The sequence below is a fragment of the Panthera onca genome, chromosome A3, assembly GCF_046562875.1.
Source record: "Panthera onca isolate mPanOnc1 chromosome A3, mPanOnc1 haplotype 2, whole genome shotgun sequence".
Classification (NCBI taxonomy): domain Eukaryota; kingdom Metazoa; phylum Chordata; class Mammalia; order Carnivora; family Felidae; genus Panthera; species Panthera onca.
Window position 1 is genome coordinate 109,656,280 of NC_138341.1, and position 22,647 is coordinate 109,678,926.

The following is a 22,647-nucleotide window of genomic DNA, read 5'->3' on the forward strand; positions in this document are numbered from 1 at the left end:
TCTGGGGATGCGGAAGAGCCACCGCAGGCGCAGAAGATGCAGAGGGTGGCAAAGGACCGGGAGGGGGCGGCGGCGCGGGGACACACCTGTGAACTGCCGCAGCATCTCCGTGCAGATCTCGGCCACCGCCTCGTCGTCGCACTTCTCCATGACGAGGGCCTCCTCGCCGCAGATCCAGCCGCTCAGCACGTGGCCGTAGCGCTCGGGCGGGTAGAGGACATCGAAGCCGCAGATCTTGCGGTACCAGAGCTCCGGCGGGTAGGTGAGGGTGCCGCTCTCCGCCTCATCCTCCCACACAAACTGTATGCTGTTGCACTCGGGGCCCCAGAAGGGCTCCTCGAATTCCAGAAAGATCTTGTCGGTGGTGCCGATGCCCAGGCGGTGGATGGCGGCCACCTTCTCGGTGGGCAGGCCCGGCCGGAAGAAGCTGGTGTACTGCCTCTTGAGCACGCCCAGCGACACGGTCACGATCACGTGGTCCGCCGGGATCACCTCGCAGTCCTCACACTCCACCAGCACCGGCCACTGCTCGTCCTCATCCCGCCCATCCCCCCGGGGCTCCTCTCCCCCCTGGCCGCCCTCCCCAGCGTCAAGGTTGTGGTCACCCTCGCCCCGGGGCTCAATCTCAGGGCCCCGGGGGCGGGCCGAGGCCTGGTCCCAGTGCACACAACGGACGGGTTTCCCCAGCTGGATGACGTGGGCGGGGATGCCCTCGGCCAGCAGCTCCACAACCCGAATGAAGCCCGAAGGGATGATATGGTGGGCCCCGGGGATCTCGGTCCACTCCCCAAAGGCACTCAGGGACACATCGTCCATGCTGTGCGAGCTACTCTCACAGCTCTCCACCTGCGGGAAGAGCCAGAGAGGAGCCGGGTGACCACCAGGGCCAGGCAGGGGTCAGAACGGGACCTCAGAGCAGCCCCGCCCTCCTCGGACCCAGATGCCCCAGGATCCGTCTTCTTCCCTCTGGCATCTGTATTCAACAAAGTTCTGAGAGGACATGGATACCTTCAGGTACTGCTGGATCATGGCGAGTTTCAGGCACTTGGTGGCCTCAGGGTCGTCAGGGTCATCCCTGATGCGGTTGCGCACCTCCTCCCGGGTGAACACCCCCACGCTGTTCTGACTCTCAGCATTGACTGGTTTACCATGCCGGAAGAACTCCTGGGTCAAGTTATAGACCTGCCAGAGAAACCCCAGGAGACTGAAAACACACCTCTCTTCGCACCTCCCTCCATCTCAGACCAAAGGACCCCAGCTCAAAAGTCCCCACGTTCCCGATGCTCCCGGATATGCTGAGCTCATGGCTCCTCATCCTTGGTGAATCAGTGTGGCACTCCGTGCTGCGCTCAGGCTACACCAACAGGGCCAAGGTTCAGGGCTGGCAAGCTGTCCTGGACAGCCAGCCAGCTTACTTGCTTCCAGATCACCATCTAAGGCCCCGTGGGTCTACGAAGGAGGGATGGAGCCCTGGAGGCTCTTCTGCAGGGCCCTTGCTGAAAACAAAGGAACCACCCCCTCAAGGGCGCTACGTGCCCTAGCAGACCACCCACTGCAGAACCTGGGTCTGCACACCTTTCACTTTTCCAAGAACCAAATGCCCAAACCCTCTCCCTGCCACTCCTGCCCAAGCGTATCTGCTTCACCCTCTCCCAGGAGGGCAGTCTGGAACTGCTGCCTGGTCAGTGTTTGGGGGAGAGGGAGCAGGAGGAGCCTTGAAACCTGACCTCCCGGGAGCCCCTCCCTGGCCCTGCGCAGGTCCACACAAAGTGCCCCTTTACTGCAGAACCCAGACATATTTAAGCAAGATGACCATGTTGGGGCAGGGCATGTGGTGGGGAGGGAGGCTCCAGGGTCCCAAGGAATGAAAATACATTTCACAGGCATATTTTGGCAAGAACTCCAAACCATACCTTATCAACAGAAAGCAACAAACAGTCCCTTAGAGCAGGGTCCTATTATGTCCCGTGCCTGCCAGGCACGTAACTCCCACCAAACACTGGGCAGATCTCCCTGAAGAAACTAAGCCAGTCCTGGGCCAGTCATGGCATCCCCAGAGGGCAAGGTCTGAGTCCCAACATTCACTCAACAAACTTTTACGGGGCCGTGCCAAACACAGATTGTAACAGTGAGGAAGACGGACACAGCCCTGAGCCCCTGCCTTCACTCAAACTGGGGAGATCTCATAACTGGGCTGTTTCTACAGGATGCGCTGTGACAGGAAATAACCCTCAGGTTTTGAGATCAACGCAGATGACCTTGGACAGTTGGCAGTGAGAGACAGAGGAAAAGTATTTCAGGAAGAAGGAACAGCATACTCAAAAATGAGGGCGGGGAGAGAGAATGTAAGCGACTCAGTCTTGCTGAAGAGGGCAGCGAGGAAAGAGAAAGTTACAAGATATGATTTTGGAAAGGCAGTCAGGGGTGGGGCATGAATGACTAAGAGTCACGTCAAGGACTCTGGACCCTGGCATCACTGAAGGGCTGTGAGCATGAGCACACGCCCTCTCCCTCCCAGGACACTGGCAACAGGTGGGCTCCTTAGCCAAACATCTATGGCCGGTGCCAATTAGTGGTGTGGTTCCCTTCCTAAAGCGAGTCTGAATTCGGTCAGCACACGTTCACGGGAATCATGTCTGCCCTGTAAATAATCCAGCCCTGGTAGAGGCCCTGAGGCTGCAGGGTAGAGAAAGGAAGGTGACATTACCCATCCCCTACCATTCCACTCGGGGAAAAGCCTCCACATGAGATAGAAACATGAATTAAACATGTCTCTGTAGTACACAGTCTAAAGAAGAAGATGAGTTAACTTGTTCACTTTTCCTCCCTACAGTCACACGATGCTGGGCGTTTGGCCTTAACCGGAGTCCTCAGCAAATTCCTCACCCAGTACCACTGCCAAGGAGTCAGGCTTTCAGTGTGCCTCCTCCTCCCTGGGTTTTCTTCCTTGAGTGATAAGCAACATGGTAGCCAGTCTTTAGCTTATGTCGACCAAAGGCCGGAATGTACAGCTGAGGACAGATACATTTAGTCCACCTAAACACGATTCTTTGTGTCCACCACCAACTGGGACAGCCTGACCTGCACATGGGGTTGTCCTATGGGTACAGTCTTCTGTCCTGGATTAAATTACATCTTCCCAATGTGACCAAGGGAAATGGCACAGGCCTGTAAACAGTTAATAATATTCACCCCAATTCTCATTGAGCACTTTTCCATCAGGATCTCATTTAATCCCCGTGACATTCTGAAGTGGGTTTAACTATGTCTGTTTTACAGGTGAGGAAAGTTAAGACTCAGAGAGCCCCCAACAACTTGCTCAAGGCTACACAGCTAATTAGTAGAACTAATATTTGAATCAAGGTAGTCTTGCTCTAGGGACTAAGCTCTATATGACACGAGTGCACGAATTCACTTATTTGTTAACAAATGTAACAGACTGAAATGAGTAGCCCTTCGAAGTCACCTCTGGAGGGAGGCTGAAGATTTATTGTGAAGTCACCCTCCGGCAGGGCTTCATATGCTTAGAGCATATCTCTTCAGAATGGCCTCCAGCTTTGGTTAGGAACCACACACAAATAAATAGATCACTTTCCTCAGGGTTAACACCTTCTCCTGCCAACCCGAAGCATCACCCCTCAGACTGATAACCCATTTTATCCATGCTACTCTCCACAAGTCACACTCTTCGTTTCAAAAGTCAAACCCACAAGCGGAAACTGATGATGATCTACTTTTAAGTTTATATAAGAGAATAAGTAAGTCATGGACCCTGAAAAGTCATTCTCAAGAGGCATCCATGCTGAAAGCACTCACAATAACCTGGATTTCAGGACGTGACTAATTCCCAGTAGACCAGGAAGGTCTACTTTGAAGAATACTAGTTCTTATCCGCTTGCTAACAATTCAGTCTCCTAGCACATGAGTAAGAACATACAGTACCATGGGATTGCATATAACATACCTTGTGGGTGTACACATATAAGTCACAGCATGCCTGCCCTCCACTGAACAAGGACCATCCCCAAAGCAAGAGTCACTTCTCCTTTTCCATACCCAAGAGCCAGAAGATGTACAATAGGTGCTTTTTGGCCAACTTACTGACCCGGAGTGAAGGGTCGTTATACTACAAATGACAAGCAATCAGAAGGCAAGACCTACATGCTACCTTGCGTGTTAAGTGCAGTTCGCAGCACCACTGAAAGATACTAAAAATATGAACATTTTTTTTTTTTGAGAGAGATAGAGAGTACACAAGTGAGTGAGGGGCAGAGAGAGAGAGAGAGAGAGAGAATCCTGAGGCAAGGCTCAAGCTCACCTGTGGCAGGGCTCAAGCTTACCCAATATGGGGCTTGAACTCATAAACCGTGAGACCATGACCTGAGGGAAAGTCGGATGCTTAACCGACTGAGCCACCCAGGCACCTCCATGAACAGTTTTTTAAAAACCTGAACAAGACAAGGATGCATGTCATTGCCACTTCTATCCAACACTGTACTGGAGATGCTATCCAGTGCAATATAGCAAGAAAAGAAATAAGTGGTCTTAGGCTGTGCTGTCCAATACAGTAGCCACTAGACATTTGTGGCAATTTAAAATTAAGTTAATTAGCTCCTCAGTTTTACTAGCTACATTTCAAGAGCTCAAAAGTCACATGTAGCTAGCAATTACCCTACTGGACAGTGCAGGTCTAAAACATCTCCATTATTGCAGAAAGTTCTACTGCACAATGCTGGTGTGAGGATTAGAAAGAAAGAAAAAATTCTCATTTTTTGGTATAGTATTGTATACATAAAATTCTAAAATATTATTAGAATATAAATTAAAATAATATCTTAATAGAAGGAAAAAATTATCGTGTTTTGGTATAGTATTATATACATAAAATTCTAAAATACTATTAGAATATAAATTAAAATAATATGTTAATAGAAAGAAAAAATTCTCATGTTTTGGTATAGTATTATATACATAAAATTCTAAAATATTATTAGAATATAAATTAAAATAATATGTTAATAGATATAATATTAGCATTAAAATAATACTTCATCAAGATAGCTAAAATCAACATGTAATATAATCAGTTATAGTTCTATACATTGGGAAAAAATTGAAAATAAAGGGTTTTTTTGTTTTTTGTTTTTTGTTTTTTTAAGTTTATTTATTTATTTTAAAAGAGAGAAAGAGGGGCGCCTGGGTGGCGCAGTCGGTTAAGCGTCCGACTTCAGCCAGGTCACGATCTCGCGGTCCGTGAGTTCGAGCCCCGCGTCAGGCTCTGGGCTGATGGCTCGGAGCCTGGAGCCTGTTTCCGATTCTGTGTCTCCCTCTCTCTCTGCCCCTCCCCCGTTCATGCTCTGTCTCTCTCTCTGTCCCAAAAATAAAATAAAAAAAAAACGTTGAAAAAAAAAAATAAATAAAATAAAATAAAAGAGAGAAAGAGTGCGAGTGGGGCAAGGGCAGAGAGAGTCCCAAGCAGGCTCCGTACTGTGGGGCTCAAACTGATGAACCGTGAGAGCACGGCCTGAGCTGAAGCTGGACACTTAACCGTCTGAGCCACCCAGGTGCCCCAGAAAATAAAGTTTTAAAAAATTACAACTTAAAAGAGTATCCAAAAGCAACAACAACAACAATCACTACCCAAGTACCCAGTAATAAATCTAATAAAAGGTGCTTAAGGCTTTTCTGAAGACATATGTAATCATCTGTATCAGTGACTTCTTACCTCGTACTTCTCCACCCCTCACCTTCATCCTGTCCTCAAATTGTCCTGCTTTTCCAAATACGGGGCCCAGAGAGTGTGCAAAGACATAACCAGGATCATAGAAGACCCCAGCAGGCACTCAACTCCCCCCACACTGCCGGCGTGCTCCCCGCCTCCCACACCCAAGGGTCCAGCTGCCCTGCTAACACCTCACCTCGTTGTATAAATCACTGAATTCCTCAACCACGTCCTTGGGGATCCTGTGGCCACGGTTGGTGAGGTAGCAGGCCACGCCATTCTTGGAGTAGAGGCTGATACGGCCCACGCTGCGCTCCCCATCAGTTGTCTCTTCCAGAAGGCCATTGGCTTCTGCTAGATGATAGATGGGATTCCCATGGGAGCCATGGATCCAGGTGGCTCCCAACTCAAAGGTGGCGTGTCCTGACGGTGACAACAACAGGCCCTTAGAGGGGCAGGGACTTCTTCACAGAGGGCCAGAACACTGCCTCAGCCTTCTTCCTCCAAGAGGATCCTTCCATCCCCTCAACAGAGCAGGAAGGGGAATTAGGCCCCTATCTGGCAACCAACCAAAGTCTTCAGTGAAAAGCTCCCAGGGGAAACTACATGTGGCACAAAATGGATTCCACTTTACAGCTGAGATAACTGCCACCCTGAATGCTTTTGTGATTTGCCCCCAGAGTCGCTTCACTGGACTAGTTACAAGGCTCTGCTTTTCCATCCCACCTTTGTCTAACACAACACCAGACACTGAGCCCTCCTTTTTCATTGATGGCTCTCCCTCAGGAGATACTGTGTGGGCAGCTGAGGGTACAGTGGTCCCAGTGAGGGGAGAGAGGTTACCTGAGGTCCTCTGGCCCAAGGTCCTCATCTGACCTTACCCCAATTCCTCAACATTCTCCAATGGTCCCGGAGTCTAAGCCCCGATCCCAGACAAAAAGTGGCCCCCCTCCCAGCTCAGTCTGAGGCAGAGGAGGGAGGGCAAACATTCCAGGTTGGAAGACTCCTCCTGAAGGCAGTCTCAAATAGACTTCCAGAGAAAACTAAACTCTGTCTTCCTAAGGCAGAAACACCTTAGGTGGCAGAACCCCAGGAGTCTGTCTAGGGCAGGGGGCAACTCCTGGACCCAAGTTGGGACAGGGCTAGAGCTGGTGCTGGTCCTACCATCCCATCCAGAGCCAAGGTACCAGATGCTCTGAGGAAAGCTGCCTCTGTGCCTGGGCCTCAGTTTCCTCTTCCGATGCTGTAGGGATGGTGGCACATTGTCTCCTTCCCTGCCTAGTTCCCAAGGAAGTTGAAGCAAAGCAAGGGGAAGAGAGAGGAACATTTTTTGGTGTTTTGTTTTGTTTTGGAGGGCTGAGTCAAGATATCATGTGCAGTTAAGTTTTTTGCTGAGACAGTCACAATAATTCCTCCTCTGTCCTTGTACACATAGCCCTTTGCAACGTGACCTTGCCAGTCCTCCCATCAGGAGGTAGAGTCCATTTCCCTACCCCTTGCATCGGGGCTGGCCCTGTGACTTGCTTTGATTAACAGAATGCAGTGAAAGTGATGTCTGCGGCTTCCGAGCCCAGGCCTCAAGAGATCTTGTGGCTTCCACTTTCACACTCTTAGAATGTGACCACCATGGAGAGGTTTACCCTGTTGGAGACATGTGGCCCAGCCAAAAAGCCAGTGCCAACCACCAGACAAATGGGTAAGGCTGTCATAAACAAACCAGCCCCGGTCAAGCCACCGGATGACTGCAGGCGAGTGGGAGATTCCAGGCAAGACCAGTGAAAGAACCACCTGCCTGAGTCCTGCCCAAATTCCCGACCCACTGAATTTAAGTAAATAAAATGGTACTGCTGTAAACCACTACATTTTGGGGTGATCTGTTATGCAGCAATAGTTATCTGATATGCCATAACAGACAACAATCACCCCTCACCCCAGGAACTGGCCATTCTTTTTTTGTGCATCCCCTCTCCTGGCTGTTTCTAATTAAACCACTAGTTACTAAAAATAGCCCTGTATATATGTATGTGCCAAACAGCAGGCAAGAGAACAAAACGGTCAACCTCGTGCTACCGCCAGTGAGACAGAATTTCCTGAGGTCTCTGGGAGAAGATGCAGGAACGTGTATGTCCCTTTGTCCAGAAGGTGGGCAGATGGGATGGCACCAAAAAACTAAAAACCCAGTGCCCTGCTTCCAGTGGGTTCCTAGTGGGCATTGAGAGTATTTATTACTAATCCTCCTTTAATTCCTCAGGCTTGGGGTTCCCCAAAGTGTCTTGCCTGGTTTGAGCTCCCAAGAGAGGAAGAGACCTCGGGGAGGGGCCTGGACCCTCCCCAGGGCACGCAGGGAGCTCCAAACCACACAGTCACTGGGCAGTGACATCCAGGCGTGGGACAGCACCCTTCCTGGACGGACATTTGGCAAAAGCAGGAATGAGGTGAGGAGCTTGAGGTCGGCAGCAAACTCAGCACCCCACCCCTATTCCCCAGGCTCTGCAACAGGGGGGGTGGGCAGGCCCTGGTCGAGAGATATTTCCTGCCCTCGCCTGCCTGCCCCTCTATGACTGCGATCCTTGTGACACCCCTGCATCAAAGGGCACCAGCACCATCCAGTGTCCCTGGGGCTTCTGGCCCTCGACGCCTGCCCCGACCACTGAGATTCAGAGCCACCACCTCACATCGTAGCAGGTCCGCCCCTGGTTTCAGCCCCGTATGTCTGCACACACAACACACACAAATTCGCCCTCCCGAGGACATGCTCTCCCCGCTCCTGGCGGAGTCTGCCTTGATCACATACATCACTCCACGCGTATGGCCCCTTCTGCTACCTGCCCAACTCTCCCCATCACCTGAAGTCTGCCCAAGGTCCCCCAAGTCAGGAAGGCCCCCACCGCCAACAGGTCACCAGATCACGCTTCTTCGCAGCTTCCCGCACCCCATCTCTTCACCCTGCCGCCTGTTCCATGCGTGGCATGTCTCAGCTGTCAGCTACCCCTGAGACTAGGCCATTTGTCCTCATCTTCTGTTTCTGCATCATACACTGAATGTCTTATCAAGACTCAGGAACCACAATGGGAGCTGCCCCTTCCCTACCCACTCGGTCTCTCATTGGTCAGACCCCTGGCTGGGAAGTGCTGACCTCCAGCTGCATTTCAGGCAATTCCCCCACCCCTGGTAAAATCTGCCCAGTCCTGGGGAAAGTCTCTTACCTGGAGGCTTTCTCCAGAGGCCTCATTACTCTGTAACCTGGACAGATCATCTTCCCAGGCAATGCTAAGATCTGCCCATGACCCACAAGGAGGCCCCAAGTCCCAACCACTCTGCTGCCCTGAGCTCCTACTGTCCCAAGACTAGCTCTCAGTCATGATATGTTAATTCACACTCAAGAGGTAATGACTAATAAGAACTTACAGAATTACTCTTCTTGTGAAGCAGAAACTGGTCCACCCACTGCCGAGACACTGGCCTGGGTGTCCTTTCCTTCCTAAACACTTGAACTCTAGGTCATGTTCCAAACACGAAGGCCAGAGCCCCATCTTGCCCACCTCAGAGGGTTGCTCAGAGGGCAAAGGAAGCTTCTGGCAAAGGCCCACTTATCCCAGGGAAAAACCAAAATAATGAGATTTGAGGCAGGGCCAGAGCACTGAAGGACAAAAGGTGACCTTGGCGTGGGTGGAGGGGGGAAACTTACCGAGTTTCACGCTCTGCACGCGGCCTCCGATGCAGGTGGAAGCCTCGAGCACAGTGACATCCGTGAAGCCCTGCTCCAGAAGTGCTTTGGCCGCAGCCAGGCCAGCCAAGCCAGCGCCGATCACCACCACGCGAGGCTGTCCCCTTCTCCGTAGGCCACGACTGAGAGGGTCATTCGCACTGTCGCCACTGGATTCACAACTTTGCATACCGTCCGCACTGGCCTCCTAGGAACCTGCAGGGGGCAGGGGTGTCACAGCTTACCTGCTCTGCCTTCACTTCCCACCTGTCCCATGGGACACTCATGAGCTCTGCCCTCAAGGGGGCGGGGGAGGGGGGGACCTCCTTGAGCCCTCCTGCTCTTCCGGAGACCTGGACAAGAGGAGCCATCTCCAAAGGATGTGGCAAGGAGGAGGACAGACAGAGGGAAGGAGAGAGGTAGAAAATATGCACTGTGGGCCCCCGCCGGCAAGCAGGACTGCTGGGAAACCACCCTAAGCCCCTGGGATCCGTCAATCCCACCCCCAACCTGGTAGGCACACTGCCTATTCCCCAAGGCTGAGACTAGAGCCAGCCAGGAAGGTGATGACCCAAAAAGACCAAATTCAAGAGAAACTATTGACACTGCTGACCCTGAACAAGCTCGCTCTGACACGGCTGCTGTGGTCCAGCTCACACCAATCCCAGATGCCCACACAGACGACAGGATGCTCACACGGACCCCAGGATACTCACACAGACCGCAGGATGCTCACACAGACCCCAAGATGCTCACACAGACCGCAGGACACTTGCACACACAGCGCTGGACCCTCTACTTTCCCTCCCGTGCGTGGCTCTTCCCTGGCATTCTTTCTCCTTTGCCCCTTCTCTCCTCCTCTAGCTTTCTGTTAGTCTTTCACAGCGTGAATGAAGTGGCAATTTGGTGGGCAGGACATAGTCCCGCCCTCCCCCCAGAAAGTGCCACGAGGCCGGTATCGGACGAGCCTCTGCTATTCCGGGTAGTTCTCTGGTTGTTTTCCCCCAGCCACCCAGCCCCTCAGTCACCGCAAAGCAGCAAGGAGCCCAGGAAACGGTGGACTGTGAGGACCCATGGCACCAGAGGCCAGACATCAAATTGACAGTTACACTAAGCCAGCTTGTTCAGAGACGCCAGACCAGGGAGCTGATGGCTAGGCAGCCAAGGGGGGTCCCTGAATCGCCCCAGTGCTGGGAGAGGCTACCGCCTATTCCCAGAGTGACCACGAGGGCCCCAAGGTGCCTGTGGGCCATCCCAAGGGGCCGCTCGGCTCTCATCCTGTCTCTGTTCCCTCCCTGACCCAAGCAACTTCGATTCCAGTTGTCTTTGCTGAGGGTTCAGTGGTAGAACCTACTAACAACAGGGGAGGAAGGGTGTCTGGAAGGTGGCTGCTGGGCAGTGCAGCAGACAGGGGACATAAAACAACTGTCTCCCCTACCTAACAAAGCTCAGTATAACCCTTCCAATGACACAGCAGCCCCACCCCCCAGAATACGCCCAAGAGAAGCAGGACATAGTCCACCAAACACACATGCTAAGGAATGTTCATAGCAGCTTTATTTATAAGAGCCAAAACAACAGAAGCAACCACGGGAGAATGGATAAATCTTCTGCACTATGTGCAGCATTTTCATGCATATTCTTCAACAATAAACAGAACCAGGGGGAAGAATAACTGAAAACAGTCAGGAGGGAACTTTCTGGGGTGGAAGGAATATATATCTTGATCTGAACGGTGGCCACACAGTATACATACAAAGATCCACCGACCTGGACAGGTAGGATTTGTGTCATTTTTATATGTATGTGTGTGTACCTCAGTAACCATTCAGATATTCATTCCTGGCAAGGAAGGCAGGCAGGCAGGCAGGCAGGAAGGAAGGAAGAGAGGAAGGAAGGAAGGGATGAAGGAAGGAAGGAAGGAAGGAGAGAAAGAAAGAGAGAGAGAAGAAGAAAAGGAAGAAAGGAAGGGAGGGAGGGAGGAAAGGGAGAGAGAGAAAGAAAGAGTGGGAGGGAGGAAGGAAGGGTAGAAGGCAGGAGAGAGTAAGAGACAAGACAGAAAAAGAGACAGAGAAATTAAAAGAAAGAAAAAGAAAGAGGGAGGAACAGAGAGAAGGAGGAAAGAAAGGAAGGGAAAAAGGGAGGGAGAGAGGGAGGAAGGAGAGAGAAAGAGACGAGAAAGAAACAGAGAGAAAGAAAGAGGAAGGAAAGAAAGAGAAAGAGACAGAGAAAGAGAAAAAAAGAAAGAGGGAGGGAAGAAAGAGAAAGAAGGAGGGAGGAAAGAGAAAGAGACAGGAGAGAGAAAGAGAAAGAAAAAGAAAGAGGGAGGGAGGAAGGAAAGAGAATGAGAGATAAAGAAAGAGAGGGAGAGAAGAGAAAAAGGGAGGGAGGGAGGCAGGGAGGGAGAGGAAGGAAGGAAGAAGGAAGGAAGGAGCGAGCAAGCTACATACTGACTTCTTACATCTGGTCTGATCATTAAAGCTTCCCCCACCTTGAATGGCGCCCCTCAACATCTCTTTATCATAGGCTTAGCAAGAGGGTCTTTTTCTAAATACTCTGGGGCTGTTCCTCATGCCTCCCGCCACCCACTCCGCCGGCAGACGCCATACCTGGGCACCTGGGCTTGGACGGGCCTGTCCCCCCACTCCTGCCCCCAAATTCCAGGCAAACCCCCAGACCCAGGCCGACCGCCTGGGTGCCCGGGCAGTTCCCTAGACGGCCGGAAGGTGGCGCCCGCGGCCCAGAGCCCTCCGAGGCCGAGTCTCCGCTGGAGGCCGGGGCTCCCCGCCCCCTTCCAGGAGAAGGCGGTGCGGCTCCGCCTTTCCTCCTCCCTGCAGCTCCGTTCCCTCTCCTATCCTTCCCCGCTCCCTCCAGCGAGGTTCCTTTGGGCGTCTGGGAGCACGGGGTCGGGCGGCCTGGGTCCTTTCCTCCCTGCGCCCTGCCACCCTCCCCGCCCCCAGGTTCTCCTTCCGGTGGACTAAATTTAGAGGGGAGGGTGTGGCTGCCTGCACCCGGCGGCCAGGGCGGCCAGCGGGAGGAAGGGTCGCCGAGACGACGCGGGGTGGCGTCACGTTGGTAAACACACTGGGTGCTCGGAGCTGCCGCTGCCGCTGACGCCACCTGCCAGGCACCCCGCGATGCGACGTGGCGCTGCCGCCCGCCCCGCCCGCGTGCCTCACCCCCAGGACTGGGGGGGGCCCTGCCGGCGTGCTGGTGTCCTGGCTCCATCAGCACCCCCCGCCGGGGCCACCCTCCAAAACCGCCTTGCTTATACAGTAAAGGGGGGGGGGGGGGGAGGGGACCGCCGCAGTTCTCAAACCTGACTGGTGCAACCCCTTCTTGAAAATTTCCTGCGGGCTCCAGGTGTGACTGGGATAAAACTGGGAGGGACCCACTCCCCTCTGAAGTCTCCTCACAAAACCTCTAGTTCCCGTGGGGCACCCCGTCTGGAAACCGGGGTCTAGTGAAGCTGGAAGCTATGGGGAAAGGATACTTGGGGCGCAGCGCCTCCCCAGCCGGCTACCTGAACTTCTGGCTACCCTCAGAAGTGGCCAGCTGGTCCTCACTACATTGTTGTGACAGTCGAATAAGGCCTTATGCGGATGTGGCAAGACGGACAATATTTTCAAGAGCCTCAAGTGTGAAAATCATTTGTAAAGTTCTATAACTAAATTCTGAGCAGAGAGCCTTGGGACGGAGGCTCAGAAATGCCCCGTGGGGAACGCAGGTGGGCAGTTGCCTTTAAGATGAACACAGAAAGGACCCTGAGTTCCCAATGTATCAGAGACCTTGCACTCAAACAGCACAGGGGTGAAAGTAGGTAATGAGCAAGGGCCATGTGGGTCACCTGCACCCATGACCTCCTCCCCCCCCCCCCCCAAGGAATCCCACAGGCCAGTTCCTTCCACGGGTCAGAGAAGCCTTACACAGGGCCCACAGAAGGCAGAGAGCTGAGAAAGCTGCCCCATGGCCCCCCATATGGACACACGGAGCCAACACACCCTGGAGTCCAAACTGAAAGGGACAGAGAAAATCATGTGTAGGAACGCCTACTCCGTGCCAGGCCCTCAGCGAAACGCTGAACTGGGCCTTCCAGTGCTGTTATCTCCAGCCAGGGTGGAGAGGAGAGGGTGAGAAGCAACTTGTTTTCTGTTGATTTGTGGCATCTTTTCCTTTCAGCTTTTTTTTTTTTTTTTTAAATTTTATGAGAAACCGGCTTATTGAGGAAGAAGAATCAGTTCATGCTCCTCGGTGCCTGCCTGTCCTTCTCTCGCCTTTGGGAAATAAATAAATAAATAACATCCTCCTTGATCTGTATGCACAGGAGAAACAGAACACCCTGTACTTTTTGAGCAGATAAAGGAGAGAAGAAAAAAGTGCTGGCTCAGCCAGGCAGGGGGGGGGGGGGGGGGGGGACAGGGAGGGGGAGGAGGGAGGCACAGGGCAACGGACACTTGTCTTCTTGCTCCTGCTTCCATGGAAAAATGAGGGTGGGAGCCTGGGGCTCCCATGTGCCCAAAGAGGCCAAGCCTGGTAGCTTCAAGAAATCAGGCCAGCCATGGCATGAGTATCCCACCCCCACTCTAGATGCCCCACTGCCTCCCCCCAAACCTCTGCTCTGGCCTGCCAGCCAACACCTCCCCCTGCTGCCCACTGCCCTGACTGAACCTGCCCAAGAAGCCAGTCTGGAAAGAAGGCAGCAGCAGAAGAGAGGAAAAGAGGGAAGAAAGGCCCCATCCCTTTGGCAGGGTCACCCAAAAAAGAAGGATGAAGATGAGAAAGCGAGGCGACAGAAATGGGTGTTGGCGTTGTCACTTTCCCACCCCACCTTCTCTCAACATCCCCACCAGTTGCATCATCACCTTCAAATTTACCCTCCAAGAAGCGCCTCCAATTGCCAAATACCAGAGACGTACTTTAGTCCTGGCCTCCGACTGCTGACCCCCTCTTGGAAATGCCCAGTACTGAGCAGGGGGCACCAGGCATCTTCTTGTGCTTCCCCATCATGATTAAAACCACAGGACTGCCAAGCGGTCCCAAGGCTCAAAGCTGAATGCATCCTCACAGGAAGACCTGCCCTTATCCATCAGGTCAAGCCATGTCAACCCCCCAGAATCACTGTCGCCTCTCCCCTCAGTTTCCCCCCACACACCCCTGCCTCCTCCATCTGAACTGTACCCCTAGAGAATTGCTGGGCCTGCCCCAAGTCACGCCCAGGCCTCTCATAGACCAGGAACGTAACCCAGCAATTCACTGAGCTAACCGTGTACCAGGCATAGGGAAGGCCTCGGCATATCGGCCCTTTGCCCTCTGGACTCAGCTGACCTTTCTGGCTTCAATTCTCACTCAGATGCCCCCAAACACACACACACACACACACACACACACACACACACACACACACACACCCCAACTTCACTAAAGTCTTGGGATCCCCGGCACTGCCCACTGAAGGCCTCATAGGAAATATCCCTCTCTCACACATGTCACAGAAGCCAGCTCTGGATTCTCTTGACACGCACACCCTTGTACGGAGTATTGGTTATGCAGCTGTGTGACTGCACGGCTGTATGTTGTTGGACCCACCAGCAAGGCCTGCTCCCACTGACCTTTCTTGAAGCACCCTGGAAAGGGGAGTTCCTTCCACTGGCTGGGCTCTGCAGTGATCCCCCACGTCCCCACCCCCGTCCTTCTTCCGTTCCCCAAGCATGGACATCTCACCCCAAGAAATCCTATTGTCTGTTATTCCGTAATGAGGCTGCAGCCCCACAGTCACGGAGCAGGGCGTGGTCCCAGGCTACACTGGGTGACTCTCCCCGGCCCCCAAGCCCTGGGAGTGAACTGCAAGGAAGGGTCAGTAGCCCAGTTCACTGCAGGGCGCCCCTTCCGCCTCAGGCTGGAGTGCACTTCAGCTCACTTCAATCGGCAGGTCACTTCCCTCCCCAACAGCAGCCACTATAACAAAATACGGGCTGCCACAAAGGGCCAACTTCCCAGGTGCCCCACCCCCTCCCAAAGTCAGCCTTCACAAGAAACAAAAAAACTCTACCCATCCTTGGCTCCCCTCTAAACACAGCCTACTCTTGGGGTGTCTGGGTGGCTCAGTCGATTAAGTGTCCGACTTCAGCTCAAGTCATGATCTCACGGTTTCTCGGTTTGAGCCCCGCATCGGGCTCTGTGCTGACAGCTCAGAGCCTGGAGCCTGCTTCGGATTCTGTGTCTTCTGACCTCTGTCCCTCCCCCGCTAGCACTCTGTCTCTCTCTGTGTCTCAAAAATGGAAAAAAAAATGTTACAAAAAAAAAATTAAACACAGGCTACTACTCTCAAATGTGTCTGCCTGTCTTTTTCTCAAGGTCACCTCATTCTGAGCAACCCATTTCCCAGAGGACAAGAAGACGGCCAAGGCAGCTAGCACACCCAGCTCACCTCACCTCACCCTTTAGGATCCAGCCTCCTCCAGCCGAAGCGCTCCACTTCCCACCTCCAAGCCCCATGCTTCCTCACAGGAGCCCTACCCAGGGCTCTGGGGGCCACCTGCACTCTCCCCTAACCAACTTTGGGGACTTATAATCCTTTCCTCTGAACAGATACTACTAGTGCCCAAGGGCAGCAGCCCTACCTCAGTTTCCCTGGAGGGACCCCTCTCTGCTTCAGGCTTCTAACAGATGGGAGGGAGGGGCAGGGAAGCTGGGGGGCTGGCCCAGGGGAATCTCTTTGGACTGCCTGGCAGGTCTGGGGAGGGATTTGGATTCTCCTGGGCCCCCCAGACAATGCAATTATTCTTCAAATGTAAAAAATGCCCAGAAATCCCAGACCAGCTGCTTTGCACAGCCACGGAGACAAAGGGGCTCTGTGTCTGCATGTGAGGCCCCTCCCACTCCTCAACCCCAGGGAGGGGCTGGGCCCGAACTCCTCCCCACCAGACCCTCCCCAGCCCTCCTCACCCTGGCCAGCCAGCCAGGAAGTGAAAGAGGCTGGGCTGCTGGGCCAAGCCTGGCCAGCCACAGGGGCATGAGGGTGGGCAGTGAGAGGGCATAAGCATGGGGACAGGGCAAGGGCAGCCTGGGAGCCCAGACACCCGGGTTCAGGCCCCGGCTCAGTCTTTTCCTTACCAGGTGACCTGGACTAGTGGGTTCCCTTCTCTGGGTCCCACCCGGCCAACACCTCTGAACTTAGCCCAAAGACACAGCATCTGTACCCCACCTCCTGGACACACTGGTTGAAGCCCATCTGATGCTTAACGGCCTCCTTTAGTCTTCCAGCTTTCCCATCTGTAAAATGGGCATAGGGACCTCTACCTGGTAGGACAGCTGGGAGGAGTAAATGAGACAGCACCTAGCAGGCCCACCTCTGAGACAGCAGGAGAGGGAAGAAGACCCCTGAAGAAACCAGTACAGGGGCTTCACCTGGGACCCAGGACTCCATCTCACTTATAGAAGAACCCCAGTCAGCATCTGAGCTCAGACCCAGGCCTCAGCCTATGGCTGCAACCCTAGTATCAGACCAGACCTTAACCCTGACATCAATCAGAGTGCATGGACAGCCTGTGTTTGACTGGCCCCAACTCTGAGTCAGCCTACATCCTACCCAGTTCTGGAGGGTCGGGTATCAGAGACAATGGTCATTAGGCAACCCCAAGCTCATAAAAGGGAAGGCGTGGGAGCCTCATTCCACAGAGCCCACCCACCAGCAATGTTCTCTGGCTGCCACAGGCCCACGTGGGCAAGGGGCTCTGGGGGCCCCATCTTCCGTCCTGGCACTCAGACTTCTCTCCCAGCACAATGTCTTTGTTACCCACATCTCCTCCTCACAACTAGATGCATAAAGTCAAGTCCCTAAAAGCGCAACTTTAAAAGTCTTTGTAAGCCTTTTCAGAAAAGAAGCGGGAAGCCTATACTGCATCCTGCATGGAGAGAGGCAGCCCTTGACTTGGTGTATGGGGGGACAGAGCCAATGGCACGGCCCACACAGGCACTGGCAGGCAGGAGGGAAGGGCATTCCTGGAAAGGTGAGCTCTGTGTCCCCACCCCTACTTCCCTTGATGCTCCCTGGACCCAGGAGGATGGTTCCAGGACCCCAGTTTATAGCCGCCTACAGAGACAGGCCTTGGAGATAACCCAGCCCAGGCTAGAAGCCTCGCTGGGGGTGGAGGAGGGGAAGCAAGCATGGAAGGAAGCCAGAGAAAGGGTAGAGTGTTTCTGATGGGCCTAACGCTCAGCCGGCAGGCAGCCTCCACGACTGTGTAGCCAGAGGGAAACAGGTAGAGATGGGCCAGGGCGGAGCCCCAGACCACATTCCTGCCCCCACAGTCACACTGAAACAGCTTTGTCCCACACTCCACCCTAGAGATCTCACCCTGAGCACAAGTAAGTGAGTGGCTCACACTCTGATCGTAGATCAGGTCAGGGGCCAGTCATGACCACTTCTAAACACTCGGCCATGAACCTCTCCAAATCTGGGCCAGCCCGACCGGCTCAGCTTCCACCTCCGACCCCCGCTCCTCATCCCCCATGCCCTGGGTTCCCATTTTTGTGCGTGACCGCAGGCAAACATCCTCTCTGGCCAGGGAGGCAGCCAGCTCTGTGCCAGCAGGGCCCATCTTCTTCCCCTCAGATCCCAGAACTTTCAGGTGCAAGCAAACCCCGTGCCTCTTCGGCCCAAGGAGAGGTCAGGGGTCTGAGATGTGGACTGTGGACTCCTAGATGCTCCTGGAGAAGATGAAATTACCCAGACAGCCGCCTCTGCCCCCAACCAGTGAGGCCTTGGGAGAGTCCATTAGCACTTGAGCCTCACTTTTGAGCCTCACTTTTCCCATCTGTAAAATGGGAATAATAAAATGGGAATAATCACCCTTGCCCGGAGTGAGGCTAGCCCGGACCCCAGACCCTATTGGCCGGCTTCCAGGGTCTCCCAGCAAAGTCCTAAAGGCACAGGTCTCATTCTGGCTCGCTTCAGCAGCCCTCAGGATAAGACCCCAAGGCCTGGATTTCCTCCCTCCGAGCAGGACCTGACACCCAAACTCTGAGTCCCCCTCCAGGAAGTCATCAAGCACACATGTGTAAGAGACCACTGTGTGTGGTCCTTACCACATGTGTAAGGACCACTGATCGCTGTCCTAGGGACCACGCTGGTGCAGGGCTGCCCTTGGTGAGCAGAGCAGGCTGTGGGCAGAGTGGGCCTGAAGGGAGATGGTGCTCACAGAGACACTCCTCTGAGAGGAAGTTCTCCTACAAGGGCTGAACCTGAGAGAAAATTAGCTTCAAGAACAAGGCACCAGTCCTGTTCTGAGGCACCCAAATCACTATGGCCCTTGGGGAACCCCAGGAAGAAACACTTACCTCCCTCCCCGCTTCCCTTCCCCTACTTCCTCTCTCTCCCCTACTTTCCTTCCTCCCCTACTTTCTCTCTCTCTCTCTCTCTCTCTCTCTCTCTCTCTCTCTCTCACACACACACACACACACACACACACACAATCACAATCACAAAAACACACTTTCCTATGGTTCACTTGATGACCTAGCTTAGTAAACAGTCCCCTCTTTTGAGAACATGTTCTAGCATCATGGTTTGCATATAGGTTCTCCCTGGGATCAGATCACTTGTTTTTTAATGCCAATGGTTTGAATCTTTGTGACTTATTAGATGAGTGACCTAACCCAATGAGGATAGACAGTGCCTGCTTCAGGACACCTGGGTAGCTCAGTCAGTGGAGCATCCGACTCCACCTTAGGTCATGATCTCGCAGTTCGTGAGTTCCAGACCTGCATCGGGCTTGCTGCTGTCAGCCTGTTAGCACAGAGACCACTTTGGATCTTTGGTCCCCCTCTCTCTGCCCCTCCCCTGCTTGTGTTGTATCAACAATAAATAAACATTAAAAAAAAAAAAAAAAAGAGTGCCTGCCTCACAGGGTTGAGTGCGACAATGCAAAATACTTAGCCCAGAACCAGGCATGTAGCAGCAATGGTTTTTATATTTGTTTTCCTACAGGCCCAAGTGCATACTAATCAGGGTCACCAAGGGAGGCCTGGGCCAGGAGACCAAATGTGGCAGGGACGTTGAGCCAGTAGAGAAGTCTCAGACCTTCCTGAAGGATGACTCCAGAGCAAGACCTCCAGGCCTCAAAGAGAACCACCCCAGCCCATGGTGATAACTGCCATGGTCTGATGACAGGGGAGGAACAAAGATTAGGAGAGAAGGCCATCCCACTTCCTGGGGGTGCTTGGACCTCCCAGGCAAGACCTATGAGGCTGTAAGTACAATGAAATGACCACCCATGTGGTCACCAGCCTCCACGATGGCCCTCGATGACCTTTGTCTCCTAGTACTTGTGCCCTAGTGTAGTCCCCTCCCAAGCTGACCTGTGTAACCAATAGGATATCATAGAAGTGACAGAGCATGATTTCTGAAACTGGGTCAGAAAACATGCTGTTGCGTCCACGTGCTCTCTTGTTAATCAAAGGGAAGCCGGTCACCACCTTGTGATGACACTCCAGAAATCCTATCAAGAGGCCCAGGAGGCAAGAGTCCTACCACCAGCCAAACCATCTTGCCAAGCTGTGAGTGAACCACCAGGAAGCAGATCCTCCAGCCCAGGCAAGCCTTCGGATGAGTGTGGCCCCAACCGACATCTTGATTCCACCTCCTGAGAGACCTCGAGCCACAAACACCCACCTAAACTGCTCCCAAATTCCTGACCCACAGAAACTCTGAGGATGATGAATGTTTATTACTGTTTTAAGCTACTACATTTGGGGGTTGTTTGTTACAGCAATAGGTAACTAACTACAGTCAGCAATTCTGTCTCCCCAGAGACCCCCGAGGGAGAGACCCCCAGGCAAAATCCCCATTCTACCCAGGAGCCCAGCTCCCTTGTTTCTGAAATTCAGGGCTGTGGCAGAGTAAAAAGACAAGGTGGCCCAGGCCCCACAATTTACAAGCCCACGAGACAGGCACTCCTACCTAACCAGGGATTCACACTCACCTGGAGATTTTTACAAATGACCAATCCCCAGCCCCCATGCTGGGTCATCTAAATCAGACTCTTGGGGCGGGGGCGTACAGGACAGGGTCTAGCTCTCAGTGATCCTGGGGAAGACTCGATTTCCATCTGTGGAACAGTAGTTGCCCTCATATCTGCTCTGCTTTCTCATGAGTCCTAAGCTCTCCAATCAGAAGTCTTCAGAGAGATTTAGATGTTTTCTCTCCCCCAAGATACAGCCCTGCCTGGCACTGCATTAGTCCCTGGGGAGAACACAGCAATGGATTAAAGAGAGAATGTACATGATGTGATAACAGCCGTGATGCTGAAGATGTGATAACAGCTGGGATGGTGAATGCGGGAGAACATGGGCCAGGCACCTAACGGGGGCAGGGAAAGGAGTCAGAGAGGATTTCCAGGGGATACCTGAGAAAGGAGCTCCAGCAGCAGAACGGCAAAGGCTCGGAGAGACTGCTTACAAGATCAACTCTCAACACCGCTTTTCCCTCCCTCCAGGGCTCCTCCTCCAAGCTGCTGGCCCCACGTGGCCGCATTCACCTGACCTTCCTCTGCAGCTGCAGCCGCCACCACCTAAGCCACTCTGCAGGCATGACGGGCGCCCCTGAGCTTCCCCAGGTGAGTCGGCCACGCGTGAAAGCTTGCCCCAGTGGGGGCACCAAGGAGAAGGGGCAGGATGGCCCCGACACCCCAGAGGGCACAAGATTCCACAGGCGGCATCCCAACCCTCCAGAGAATGAGGCAGGATGGTCACGCTTGCGCTCAGCAAACAATACAGGCATTGCAGACCCAGCATAGTGCAGGGTGCAGAGCAGTGAGATGTCCAGGTGAGATGCCCAGGACATGGAGCAGGGGTGAGGATGGGGAGGAAGCCTTAGCTGCATCTTAAAGCAGGGGGGCATGTTCCAGGCCTAGGGTGTAGCCAGTGGGGAAGACACTGGAGATGCATGAACAAGGCAGGAGAGAAAATGAGGCCCAGGGAGGGGAGGGGTGAAAACACGGGCGGGAGGAAGCAAGGGACAGACTTTTCATTCACTCATTCATTCATTCATTCAAAAATGTTTGGTCTTCACACCCATTAGGACGGCAACCATAAAAATAAATAAATAAATAAAATGGTGAGGATGTGGAGAGATTGGAACCCTTGTGTGCTGTAGGTAGAAATGTAAAACGGTGTAGCTGCCATGGAAAACTGTGTGCTGGTTCCTTTAAAAATTAAATATAAAGCTACCATGTGATCCATCAATTCCACTGCTGGGTATATATGTGGAAGAATTGAAAGCAGGGTCTTGAAGACATATTTGGACACTCATGTCCACTGAAGTATTATTGACAATAGCCAAAAGGGGGAAGCCACCCAACGTCCAGGGACAGATGGGTAAACAAAATGGAGTATATGCATGCAATGCAGTATTATTCAGCCCTAAAAAAAAAGGGGGGGGGGGGACATTCTAACACCTGCTACAACATAGATGAACCTTGAGGACGTTATGTTAAGTGAAATAAGCCAGTCACAAAAGGACAATTACCTTGGGGCACCTGGGTGACTCAGTCGGTTAAGCTTCCAATTCCCACCCAAGTCACGATCTCACAGTTTATGGGTTCGAGCCCCTCTTCAGGCTCCAGGCCGATAGTGCGGAGCCTGCTTGGGATTCTCTCTCTCACTCTCTCCCTCTCTCTCTGCGCCTCCTCCACTCACACTGTCTCTCTCTCAAAAATAAATAAACCTTAAAAAAAAAAAAGGACAATTACTACATGATTCCACTTATACGAGGGACTTAGGGTGGTCCAATCCGTAGACACAAGTAGGACGCCAGGGGCCAGGAAAGGGGGGAGATGGGGAGTTAGGGTTTAATGGGGCTAGTTTCAGTTTGGAAACATTAAAAAAAAAAAAACCTGGAGACAGACAGTGGTGGGGATGGTAGCACAACACTGTGAACGCACTTAATGTCACTAAACTGTGCCCTTACAAACTGGTTAAGGTGGTAAATTTTAGGCGATGTCTATTTTACCCCCAAAGAAACCGTAAGAAACAACTACGGCCACAAAAGCGTTTGGTGAGTGCCAAACCTTACGGCTGGCACTCAGGGTACAGCAACGACCAGAGGCCTCTGCCACCCGACCCCCCAGGGGATCTAACAGGTCAGGGTGACAAGTTCCACCAAACAAAAGAGGAGCAGGGTGAGGGGAGACGCAGCTGCTCTGCGTGGGGAGGTCAGGGA

The 22,647-nt window shown here is 53.0% G+C and overlaps 1 protein-coding gene across 6 annotated transcripts in view; it reads right to left on the minus strand.

Annotated features, from left to right (window-relative positions):
* SMOX (spermine oxidase) overlaps positions 1-22,647 on the minus strand; it is a 49,608-nt gene that overhangs the window by 14,348 nt on the left and 12,613 nt on the right. For all 6 annotated transcript variants that reach the window (XR_013554573.1, XR_013554572.2, XM_060613136.2 and 3 more), the window contains exons 2-5: positions 9,411-9,644; positions 5,919-6,145; positions 1,009-1,182; positions 87-846 (exon numbers count right to left, since the gene is read on the minus strand). Coding sequence is in view for 4 of the 6 variants with exons in the window: in XM_060613136.2 (XP_060469119.1) it covers positions 87-846; positions 1,009-1,182; positions 5,919-6,145; positions 9,411-9,618 (1,369 nt within the window). In the remaining 2 variants the exon portion in view is untranslated. The remainder of the gene's footprint in view (positions 1-86; positions 847-1,008; positions 1,183-5,918; positions 6,146-9,410; positions 9,645-22,647) is intronic.